The sequence below is a fragment of the Hemitrygon akajei genome, chromosome 6, assembly GCF_048418815.1.
Source record: "Hemitrygon akajei chromosome 6, sHemAka1.3, whole genome shotgun sequence".
NCBI classification, from domain to species: domain Eukaryota; kingdom Metazoa; phylum Chordata; class Chondrichthyes; order Myliobatiformes; family Dasyatidae; genus Hemitrygon; species Hemitrygon akajei.
Window position 1 is genome coordinate 184,812,938 of NC_133129.1, and position 13,270 is coordinate 184,826,207.

The 13,270-nt window shown below is 46.2% G+C and overlaps 1 protein-coding gene across 4 annotated transcripts in view; it reads right to left on the reverse strand.

Moving 5' to 3' along the window:
* usp47 (ubiquitin specific peptidase 47) overlaps positions 1-13,270 on the reverse strand; it is a 217,606-nt gene that overhangs the window by 74,448 nt on the left and 129,888 nt on the right. For all 4 annotated transcript variants that reach the window (XM_073049940.1, XM_073049942.1, XM_073049939.1 and 1 more), the window contains one exon: positions 9,699-9,814. In XM_073049940.1, the coding sequence (XP_072906041.1) occupies positions 9,699-9,814 (116 nt within the window). The remainder of the gene's footprint in view (positions 1-9,698; positions 9,815-13,270) is intronic.

Genomic DNA, 13,270 nt, shown 5'->3' on the forward strand with positions numbered 1-13,270 from the left:
AGACACGGGGTTCAGCACCACATCCCGACCAAGGGACCACCCCTCCATGCCCGCGCACGAACGCTCCCCCCGGAAAAGCTCCACCTGGCGAAGGAGGAGTTCAAGAGGATGGAGGAATTGGGGATCGTACGGAGGTCCGACAGCCCATGGGCCTCCCCCCTGCACATGGTGCCCAAAGCAACAAGGGGCTGGAGACCATGCGGCGACTACCGCAGACTGAATGAGGCTACAACTTCAGACCGCTACCCCGTGCTGCACATACAGGACTTTGCAGCAAACCTGCACGGGGCAAGGATATTTTCCAAAGTAGACATCGTCCGGGGATACCATCAAATCCCGGTGCACCCTGAAGACATCCCCAAAACAGCACTTATCACCCCGTTCGGCCTGTTCGAGTTCCTCCGAATGCCGTTCAGCCTGAAGAAAGCCGCACAGACGTTCCAGCGGCTAATGGATGCGGTGGGACGCGACCTGGACTTTGCGTTCATCTATTTGGATGACATCCTTATAGCCAGCAGTAGTCACCAGGAGCATCTGTCCCACCTCCACCAGCTCTACTCACGCCTGAGTGATTTCGGCCTCAAGATCAACCCAGCCAAATGCCAGTTTGGTCTCGATACCATCGACTTCCTGGGCCACAGGATTACCAAAGACGGGGCAACACCTCTGCCCGCCAAGGTAGACGCGATCCGCCACTTTGCCCGGCCCAACACGGTCAAAGGCCTACAGGAGTTCGTTAGTATGGTGAACTTCTACCACCGTCTCCTCCTCTCAGCAGCCCGTATCATGCGCCCTTTGTACACCCTGATGTCAGGTAAAGGCAAGGACATTACTTGGGACGAGGAGGCCACGGCCACTTTCGTTAAAGCCAAGGAAGCCTTGGCAGATGCAGCGATGCTGGTGCACCCCAGAACGGACGTTCCGACCGCTCTCACGGTGGACGCATCCGACACAGCAGTTGGTGGGGTGCTGCAGCAGCTCATCGAGGGGCGCTGGCAACCCTTGGTGTTCTTCAGCAAGCACCTACGACCACCCGAACTCAAGTACAGTGCTTTCGACCGGGAGCTGTTGGCACTGTATCTGGCAATCCGGCATTTCAGGTACTTCTTAGAAGGCAAGCCGTTCACCGTGTTCACGGACCACAAACCGTTGACCTTCACGTTCACGAAGGTGTCCAATCCCTGGTCAGCTCGCCAGCAGCGACATCTGTCCTACATCTCCGAGTACACGATGGACATCCAGCATGTCTCGGGAAAGGACAATGTCGTGGCGGACGCACTCTCCAGACCATCTGTCCAGGCCCTGTCCCTGGGGGTGGACTATGCAGCACTGGCGGAAGCGCAGCAGGCAGACGACGAGATGCCCAGCTACAGGACCGCAGTCTCGGGTTTGCAGCTGCAGGACTTCCTCGTAGGCCCAGGTGAGAGGACCCTCCTGTGCGACGTGGCTACCAGCCAACATCGCCCCATCGTCCCGGCAGCCTGGAGGCGGCGAGTTTTCGACTCCATACACGGTTTGGCACACCCATCTATCAGGACAACTGTCCAGCTGGTCTCCAGCAAGTTCGCGTGGCACGGACTTCGCAAGCAGGTCAGTGAACGGGCCAGAACGTGCGTGCAGTGCCAAACAGCCAAGGTGCAGCAGCACACTAAAGCCCGCCACAGCAGTTCGAACCCACCCACCTGAGGTTCGACCACATTCAAGTGGATATCATGGGCCTCCTACTAGTGTCCCGAGGAGCACGGTACCTCCTAACTATGGTGGACAGGTTCACGAGGTGGCCAGAGGCGGTCCCGCTCACCGACACATCTGCCGATTCCTGCGTCCGAGCACTGATTGCAACCTGGGTAGCACGTTTCGGGGTACTGGCCGACATTACCACCGACAGAGGCGCCGAGTTCACCTCCAGCCTGTGGTCGGCTGTGGCCAGCCTGTTGGGAACTCAACTACACCATACTCCTGCCTACCACCCACAGTCGAACGGACTAGTGGAACGCTTCCACCGTCACTTGAAGTCGGTTCTCATGGCCCGCCTGAGAGGACCTAACTGGGTGGACGAGCTTCCCTGGGTCCTGCTTGGAATTCGCACAGCGCCGAAAGAGGATCTGCACACCTCGTCGGCCGAGTTGGTGTACGGCGCACCCCTGGCCGTCCCGGGAGAGTTCATACCAGCCCCAAGGGGGCAAGAGGAAGAACCCGCAGCAGTCCTGGACAGGCTACGCGAAAGGTTTGGCAACCTGGCCCCCGTACCAACTTCACAGCACGGACGGACCCCGAACCATGTACCCAAAGACCTGCAGGACTGTAAGTTTGTGTTTGTACGAAGGGGCGGACACCGGGCACCGCTACAGCGGCCGTACGAGGGGCCGTTCAAGGTGATCAACAACAATGGGTCCACATACGTTCTGGACATTGGGGGGAGAGAGGTGGTTTTCACGGTGGACCGACTCAAACCAACCCATGTGGACTTGGCGCAGCCGGTCGAGGTTCAGGCACCGTGGTACAGAGGCAGACCTCCCAAACAGAGGCTGATCCAGACTGTGGACATTGGGGGGTGTATCGCCGGTTCTGGGGGGGGGGGTTATGTGGCGACCCACTTTCTGCGCTGGCGAACCGGCTCACAAATAGCCAACGCGTGGGGGGAGACTTTGGTAATGCACCTCTGATGTCATTTCCGCCTGGAGAGGGCGGGCGCTAGGGATTAAATGCCAGCGCCGCGAAGTTTGAATAAACTAGTCTTGAAACGACTTACCGACTGTGTGTCGTTATTTCAGCGCTGTGTGTAGCACATCGCTACAATATGTCTTTATTCCCTAGAACGTAAAGGAATGAATGGAGATTTGATGCTCATCTGTCTTTGGAACATGGGAGGAAATCAGAGCACCAGAAGAAACCCATGCGGTCACAGGGAGAATGTGCAATCTCCTTACAGACAGCAGCAGAATTGATAACCCTTGTCGTTGGCGCTATAAAGCATTATGCTAACTGCTACGCTACCATGCCACCTTTAAATGGGTCAAAACACCCTAACCAACTCAGTTTTTAATATATCCAATGGTAAAGCCTCTTCAGATTTATTGATTCACCTAGATTATTGTGAAACCTCACCCCCTCCATCCTCAGCAACAAGCCCCCTCAGAATAGGTTTCAATAAAACCACCTTTCATTCTTCTGTAGAATTTAGACCAAGCTTACACAACTTTTCCGCACCTAGTATCCCGTTCCTTCCTGGAATTCAGCTAGTGCAACATCTCTGAAGTTAGAAAATGACAAATTGCACTCAATATGAATGGCATCTATAAGAAAGAATCTCTAAAAGTAGAAAATAATGAGCAACAGTGAGGGAACCCGCTCTGCTGTTCATTGGAACAAACATATGTACATAGATAGAGCTTTTTAATTTAATGGTCCTAGTTCCGCACTTCAAACTGTTGCAGATGCACAGCAGAAAACATCCTGACTGGCTGCATCATGCTCAGGAACAGAAAAGCATACAGGAAGTGATGGATACAGCCCAGTCCATCACACATACAGCCCTCCTCACCACTGAGCATTACCGTTGGGAAGGTGGCACTGGAGCCTTAGGTCTCAAATCACATGATTCAGGAACAGCCTTTTACCACTCAACCATCAGGCACTTGAACCAGAGTGGATAAGTTTACTCACAATTCTGAATGGATTCCACAACCTAAGAACTGACTTTCAATGATTCTTTTCAATTCATGCTCTCAGTATTATTTCCTGGTGTATTTGGAAAGTTTGGCTTCTTTTGCCCATTGGTTGTCAGCCTTTCATTGATTCTACTGCGTTTCCCTGTTCCACTGTGAATGCTCACAACAAAATGAAATTCAAGGTGACGCACTAAATACCTACTTTGATAATCTTACTTTGAACCACCCAGTGTTTAAGCAGAAGTGTCCATAACTAGGAAACAGCCTGCACCTCGATCATGCCCACAATATAAACAAACACAGTCTACTTACTCTTACCTCCTACCAAAATACATCCTGAAGACTTTTCACTGCACCAGTGTGGCAATCAACCAGAACTGTACACAGTACTCCATCTCTGGCCTCAAATCTGTATCACCACTGCAATCAACTTGAAGAAACTTCATAAAGTCTACGTGGTGCTGAATACCAGTGGGAAGTACAGAGAATAAAAGCATGCCTGTGTTTAAAACAAAGCATACCTGTGTTTACAGATGGAGCAAAAATTATAGATTTGTGTCTTAATTTGTTTTATCAAGACCAATGAAGGGACTCAACCTGAGATCTATATTATAAAAGCAAGGATGAAATGCTGAGGCTTTATAAGACATTGGTGAGCACTTGGAATATCGTGAGCAGTTGTGGGCTCTTATCTAAGAAAGGAGGTGCTGTTGTTGGAGAGGGTTCAAAGGAGGTTCACGAGAATGATTCTGGGAATGAAAGGGATATCATATGAGCAGTGATCAAAGGCTCTGGTCTGTAATCACTGGAATTTAGAAGACTGGGGGGGGGGGGGGGGGGGGAGAACCTCATTGAAACCTATTGAATATTGAAAGGCCTAAACAGAGTGGATGTGCTGAGGATGTTTCCTATACTGGGAATGTCTCGGACCAGAGAGCACAGCCTCAGAATACAGGGACATCCATTTAGAACAGAGATGAGGAGGAATTTCTTTATCCAGAGTTGTAAATCTGTGGAATTCACTGCCACATATGGCTGTGGAAGCCAAGTCATTGAGTATTATTTAAAGTAAAGTTGATAGGTTTTTGATTAGTCAGGGTGGCAAAGGTTACGGGAAAAAGGCAGGAGAACAGGGTGAAAGAGATAATAAAATCAGACATGATGAAATGGCACAACAGATTCAATGGGCTGATTGGCCTAATTTTGTTCCTACATTTTATGGTCTAATGCTTACGGTTCCTTTCCTTCAGCTGCTGAGTGTTGCTGCTGATTTCCAGCATCTGCAGTCTCACATATCTCCACCATTTATGATCACAGATCACACAAGGGACAAGAGATTGCTTTCTCAACAGCTTTTGCATGGTAGAAATCAATCGAATGAATCGACACTGCTCTGAACCCATGTCTATTGCTCTTTCAATTCAGATAATCCAAGCTGCTGACATCTCAAACAGGGTTGTTCTGAAGTACAATCAATTTTAAATATCAGTCTAATCTCTTTACAAGAAAATTTGACGTACAATTTGTCATCCTAATTGATTGCTTTACCTGCATGTTTACTTTCTATGTCTTATCAACCAGTTCCCAAGACAATTCTGTACGCAAGAGTCTCTCATTGTTTAAAATTCTCTCTATTCTTCACAAAAAACAATAAACATTAATTTTCCCACAAAATTCTCTTCTCATCAGTCGAGTTCTTACTGGTTCAATGCAAGAACTATCCAGTGCAAAAGGGGAGGATGCAGGAACTCTGGAGAGATATTCTGTAATGATCAATAAACCAATTGTTTGGAATCAACCGACCTTCCCTAGAGTTTCAGAGCTGGGGGTGTTTGCGCCCATGCCACCTGTCCCACAGCCCTCTTGTGGCGATCTACCCTCACCATTCTCAACATCTTTTGCTCTCGTCAGATTTACAAACTCACTCGGTGTTCTATGTTGACAAGTACAGTGCTGTGTAAAAGTTTCAGGCGTCCCAGATATATATATGTGTACAGTGCATGTAGTAGTGGTGGATAACTGTTTGTTGGGTTGGAGGCCAATGACTAGTGGTGTGCCTCAGGGATCTGTACTGGGTCCAATGTTGTTTGTCGTATACATTAATGATCTGGATAATGGGGTGGTAAATTGGATTAGTAAGTATGCAGATGATACTAAGGTAGGTGACATTGTGGATAATGAAGTAGGTTTTCAAAGCTTGCAGAGAGATTTAGGCCAGTTAGAAGAGTGGGCTGAAAGATGGCAGATGGAGTTTAATGCTGATAAGTGTGAGGTGCTACATTTTGGTAGGAGTAATCTAAATAGGACATACATGGTAAATGGTAAGGCATTGAGGAATGCAGTAGAACAGAGTGATCTAGGAATAATGGTGCATAGTACCCTGAAGGTGGAATCTCATGTGAATAGGGTGGTGAAGAAAGCTTTTGGTATGCTGGCCTTTATAAATCAGAGCATTGAGTATAGGAGTTGGGATGTAATGTTAAAATTGTACAAGGCATTGTTGAGGGCAAATTTGGAATATTGTGAACAGTTCTGGTCACCGAATTATAGGAAAGATGTCAACAAAATAGAGAGAGTGCAGAGGAGATTTACTAGAATGTTACCTGGCTTTCAGCACCTAAGTTACAGAGAAAGGTTGAACAAGTTAGGTCTTTATTCTTTGGAGCACAGAAGGTTGAGGGGGGACTTGATAGAAGTATTTAAAATTAAGAGGGGGATAGTTCGAGTTGACATGGGTAGTCTTTTTCCATTGAGAGTAGGGGAGATTCAAACAAGAGGACATGAGTTGAGAATTAGGGGGCTAAAGTTTAGGGGTAACATGAGAGAGAACTTCTTTACTCAGAGTGGTAGCTGTGTGGAACGAGTTTCCAGTAGAATGGTACAGGCGGGTTTGATTTTGTCATTTAAAGTAAAATTGTATAGGTTTGTGGACAGGAAAGGAAGGTTATGGGCTGAGTGCAGGTCGGTGGGACTAGGTGAGAGTAAGCGTTCGGCACAGACTAGAAGGGCCGAGATGGCCTGTTTCCGTGCTCTAATTGTTATATGGTTATATGTGTGTGTATATATATATATATATATATATACACACACACATATATACACTGTACATCCTCTCCCTGATGCCTTGCAAAATCCTTCCTTTCAGCATCACTATCTGGCATGAAGGGGCCACAGCACAGAATCAGAAAAAACTGCAGCAAGTTTTAAACTCAGACAGCTCCATCATTGGTGTTGCTTCCTGCACCCATCTTCAGCTCATCAACTTAATCAACTTTGCCTCCAAATTCCACCCTGCCCTCAAATTTACTTGGCTCATTTCCAACACCTCTCTCAATATCTGTCTTTCTCTGGAGACAGTCTATCTATTGATATCTTTTATAAACCTGCTGACTCCACAGCTATCTGTACTGTACCTCTTCCCACCCTTTCACTTGTAAAACTGCCATCCTTTTCTCCAAGTTCCTCCGGCTCCACTGCATCTGCTCTCAGGATGAGGCTCTTCATTCCAGAACCACTGAAATGTCCTCCTTCTTCAAAGAAAGGGGTTTTCCTTCCTCCACCATCGATGCTATCCTTCCGTGCACCTCTTCCATTTTGCGTACATCTGCCCTCATTCCATCCTCCTGCTGCCACACCAGGGATAGGGTTCCTCTTGTCCCCACTAGCCTCTGCCTTCAGCACATTATTCTTCGTAACTTCCACCATCACCAACACTGAACACATCTTCCCCTTCGCCCACTGTCTGCAGGGACTGCACCTTTCACGACTCCCTTCTCCACTCACTCCTCCCCATTCATCTTCCTCCTGGCACTTACCCTAGCAAGTGGAACAAATGCCACAACTATCCCTACACTTTCACACTCGCGACCATTCAGGGCCGCAAACCATCCATCCAGGTGAAGTGAATTTCACCTGCAAGTCTGTTGGGGTCATCTACTGCATCAGTGCTCCCAGTGTGGCCTCCTGTATATCGGTGAGACCCTATGTAGATTGGGAGACCACTTCGGCAAGCACCTGCACTCCATCCGCCACAAAAAATAAGATCTCCCAGTGGCCACCCATTTCCATACCGATGCGTCAGTACCTGGGCCTCTTCTACTGCCAGGATAAGGCTACACTCAGCTTGGATGAGCAACACCTTATATTCTGTCTGAGTAGCCTCCAACTTGGTGGCATGTACATTGATTTCTCAACCTTCCCTACCACACTCTCCTTCACCATTCCCCATTCCTGCTTGCCCCCCACCTTATCTCCTTCCCTGCCCATAAACTCGCTTTGTTGCTCCTCCTCTGTCCCTTTCTTCAATGGTCTTCTGTCCTCTTCTATCATATTCCCCCCTTCTCTAGTCCTTCACCTCTTTCACCAACTTCCCAAATCTTTACTTCACCACCCCACCCCCCTTGGTATCACCTGTCACTTTGAACTTTCTTCCCTCCCCCCACCACCTTCTCTGCCTTCTCTCCTTTCTTTCCAGTCCTGGCCTGAAATATCAACTGTTTACTCTTTTCCATAGATGCTCCTAGCCTGCTGAGTTCCTCCAGCATTTTGTGCATGTCCCTCCTCAGATGCTACCTGGCCTGCTGAGCTCCTGCAGCAGTTTGTCTGTTACTCCAGATATAGGAGAGGGTTCAAAAGAGGTTCACAAAAATTATTCCAGGAATGAAAGGGTTACCATATGAGGACTAATTGATGGCTCTGGGCTTGCACTCACTGGAACTCAGAAGAATGAATGGGGGTCTCATTGAAACTTATCTCATTAGGCCTCGACATAGTGGATGCAGAGAGAATGTTTCCTGTGGTAGGGGAGTCTAGGACCAAAGGGCACGCCCCTACCCAAAGGACCTGTTTCTGTACTTTAGCCAGAGAGTTGTAAATCTCCACAGGAGGCTGTGGAGGCCAAGTTACTGGGTATATTTAAGTCAGAGGTTCACAGATTCTTGATTAGTCAGGACATGAAGGGTTATGGAGAAAAGACAGGAGATTGGAGCTGTGAGTGAAAATGGATCTGTCATGATGAAATGGTGGAGCAGACTTGATGAACCAAATAGCCTAATTCAGCTCCTATATCTTATGGTCTTTTGGACGAGTTCCTTGAGTTATAGGGAAAGGCTGATTAAGTAGGACTTTATTCCCTAGAGTGTAAGAGAATGAGAGGAGACTTGATAGAGGTGTACAAAATTATGGGTATAATGCAAGCAGGCTTTTTCCGCTGAGCAAGGGTGAGACTAATAACTAGAAGTCATAAGTTAAGGGTGAAAGGTGAAATGCTTAAGGGGAACTTCTTAATTCAGAGGGTGGTGAGAGTGTAGAATGAGCTGCCAGTGGAAATGGTGGATGCAGGTTCAATCACAACATTTAAGAGACATTAGGAGAGGGACATGGATGGGAGGGGTATGGAGGGCTGTGGTCAATGGCACTAGGCAGTTTGCCACTGGACTAGATGACCTGAAGGGCCTGTTTCTGGACTGCAGTGTTCTATGACTCTATGACCCTCACCACTCAGGACATGGCCTCTTCTAATTATGAACACTGGAGAGGAGGTATGGGAACCTGAAGACCCATATTTGGCATTTTAGGAACAGCTGCTTCCCCTCTGCCATCAGATTTCTGAATGAGCCATGAATACAACCTCACTATTCCTCTTTTGCACTCTTCAGATTGACCACATTTTCATCAAAACATTACATTGAAAGGCATCGTTTACATGAATAACCAACACACCTGAGGACGTGCTTGGGGCTGCAAGTGTCGCCACTTATTCCAGCACCAACATAGCATACCAACAATGTTCAGCAGAATTAATTTGTTATTGTTTATGTCTTACACTATACTGCTGCCACAAAACAACACATTTCATTACATCTGTCAGTGATAATAAACCCAATTCTGAACCTGGTATCTGAGCTAGTGTTGCTCATAGCCAAACACTCAACCTACTGAGAAGACGACACACTGTACAGTCCACAGATGCAACACAACTCCAAGCACACAGACAAACTCATGAATCTAACGACCCACAGCTCCTACCTGGGAAATGATCTGTTTGAACTCGGCCACTGTTTGGTTAAGATAGGCCCGAACACTGATGGGCGGAGCCAGCGTTTCTGTCTTCAGGTCAACCACGTGCACCTTCACCATCACTTCTGAACAAAAAGTAATGGATGAACATGAGATGAGCAGGAATGGCAGTGGCAGGCTTGCTCCGCTGCAGACCTTTGCAAGCACCATTTTATGGCCTCTACTGACACTGTTTCAGCTACAAACAAACCTCTGAAATGGAATACAGTGGATTCAGGTTAATTAGGCCACCAGTTAATCAGGGCAACTGCTTATTTGAGACAACTCTTAAAGAATAAAAACTAATTGAGAAAATAGCCAGGACTCCCTTCATTTATTTGGGACACTGTGCAGCTTAATTGGGCAGGGGACTGTTGCCAAACAGCTTCTAACTAGCATCAATTGTGTGTACTTCTGTGGCTGTTAGACACTACACTGTGCTTAGAGTGAATAGTTTTAAAATAGTGTCAGTTGTGTGTGTGCTTGTGTATAAAAAGCAGTGATTTCTGTCACTGATAGCTGGTGAGAAATAAGCAGTAAGACAATTCGGAACTGTTTTGCTCACTGTGGTTTCAAACACTTAGGCTTGGAGACACCAAAAATGCCAGGAGTGAAAATGAAACAATTTCACTACTTCAGCAAGTTAGGGACTACAAAGAATTTGAAGATATCAACAATAATTTTGAACGTTACAGTGAAAAATGAAGATTTGAAGGAAGCAATCCAAAGCATTGTATGAAGGCAGGCCTTTATCTGCACAAGGTGTCTACGCTGATTTTGTTCATTTGCAATCAATCAATCAATAGAACAGAGCAGTGTATTCTGAATGAATTCCTCTGTCAATAACTATTAGAAACTAATACAATTTTATAGTACTATAATAGTATTGGTAATTGTTCTAAATTTGTTCTGCATTTCATTTAAATAGACAATTTGTTACTCAGTAATAGAGCAGTTTGATTATTTTTTATATATGCACCTTTTTAACTATTTCCATGAAACTTTGACAAATTGAGGCAGCTGCTCAATTGGTCTAAAATGTACTGGTCCTGATGTGTCCCAATTTACTGGAATCCACTGTATATTATGATGACTATTTCCAAACTTAAAACATGTATATTTAGTGCCTCTAAAACACATAACACTTAGTCAGTACACACAAAGAATTGCCCGAGTAGTTTTTTTCTTTGTGTACTGAATTTTTTTTTATATTAAATTGTCAATTAAGCAATGAGTAAATTCGGTAACCACACAGAGACATTCAACGGATATGCACACATGCTTTATTCAGAACTTAGAAGAATAGCAGGCAGGGAGAAAATATCATTGAAACCTATCGAATATTGAAAGGACTATCTCGAGTGCATATGGAGAGAATGTGTCCTATAGTAGGTGAATCTAGGATCAGGGAGCACAGGCTCAAGATACAGGGGCATTCCTTTAGAGCAGAAATGAGGAAGAATTTCTTTAGCCAGAGGGTGGTGAATCTGTGGAATTCATTGTCATTGCGATATTCAGGACAGACTGATACCACCATTGCTCAGGCATCACCAACACAACCTCCACCCAGCCCTAGAGACACAACAGTACGAGATACACCAGCAACTCAAATTCATCAGACTGTATACAGTGATTCCAACCCACATTTGCTCCCCTCACTTGCAGAAATAAGGCAAGTCCACTTCAAAAAATTTACTCAAACACAAGTGTAAGATCTAGAGCTCAGAGTTGGTGTGTGAAAATAATCTTTACTGCAACAACACCCTGGTTTCCTTGTGCAGTGTCTGGTACTAATAATCAGTGTGATTCTTGTGTCTGCAGTAACAGAAGAGTGGACAAACTTAGCAGAAAAACAGCGGACGATGCTGATGCATTAAATTAGCTTTATTTGTCACATGTACATCAAAACATAGTGAAATGCGGCACTTGCATCAATGACCAGAGTCTGACGATGTGCTGAGGGCAATCCAGAAGTGTCACCATGCTTCTAGCACCAATAAAGCATGTCCACAAATCACTATCCCTAACCCATACATTTTCGGAATGTGTGAGGAAACCCACGCGGTCACAAGGAGAATGTACAAACTCCTTACAAGCAGCAGAGGGAATTGAACTCTGATCGTTGGCACTCTAAAGCGTAATGCAAAGTGAATGTTATCTCATCACTATATCTGAAAGAAACTGTACTCTTGAGCTGCTTATTCTCAATTGTAAAGTGCAAGAATATAAAGAATGAGCAATGTTATCACAATGTTTCCTTCAATAACTGATAATAAAAGCCAAAGCAACTAAGTTATTTTTAAAGAAACACACAAAATGTTGGAGGAACTCAGCAGGCCAGGCAGCAGCTATGAAGGGGAATAAACGGTTGGTGTTTCAGGCCAAGACCTTTCATCAGGACTGGAAAGGAGGGGAGCAGGATCTCAGCCTTAATCGCCAGCTATTTATTCCCCTCCATAGATGCTGCCTGACCTGCTGAGTTTCTCCAGCATTTTGTGTGTATTGCTCTGCAATTCCAGCATCTGCAAAATCTCGTGCATTTTTTAAAAAAGTTGTTGCTAAAGTCAGTACTGATCCAGTGCTTTTTTTCTCACCTGAAACATCAACAATTCCTTTCCATCCATAGTTGCTGTTCGAGCCACTGAGCTCTTCAGCAGATTGATTGTTGCTCCAGATTCCAGCTGTCTCACATCTCCAATAATTTTCTAAATATTAGCTTTGGCACGTGTTCTGAGGTTGTTTACTCTACCAAACAGAATCTTCAGCAACACACTGGATGCTGGAGGAACACAGTGCGTCAGGCACCATTTGTAGAGGGAAACAGACATTTGATGTTTTGAGTCGAGACACTTCAATGGGACTGGGGAGAAGGTGGGTGGAGGAGCTAATGTAGAATCTCTTCATTGGCTCAGACTCAGTGGATTTGTCCCGGAATTAGTGGGAATAGAAGAATGGCTCTACTGTGGAGTGAATAAGTATGCTGTAGTCGACCATGGATATTGTGTCCTAGCTGTCATACCAAGCCAGGACAGTATGATATGGAGAGCAAGCTGTTACTCATGCAGCAGGCTCCCCCTCTCCATGCAGCTGATGAATGCAAAGGAACAACAGAGACCAATACAGTTTGGCACCAGCGGTATCACAGGAGTTGCCAGTCAGCATTGAACTCAATGTAGGACTGCCTAAGGGCCTCCAGCTCCAGATTTTCCCTTGGGGTTTACTCCCAAAGCCTTCCCCATGAGAGGGTATAGCCGCAAGTCAACGGAGGTTTGAGATCAGATTCTTCTTTCTCCTGGATGAGCTGCCAACCACGGCTGATAAGCCCATCTGCCCGAAGTGCCAGTAGTCTGCCTTTGCTCCTTTCTCCTGTCAGTAGAAACTGTTCTGCTGAGCTCAGGAGCTCAGCCACAGGTGAAGGCCAGGAGCTAGACTTGGTTTTCAGAAGATATTTGAGACACACGCCATTCAGAGCATGTAACAGATAGTGGGAGCTTATCCCCACTACCTCCCCCACCTCCAGCTATGACAATCCCAAGGAAATG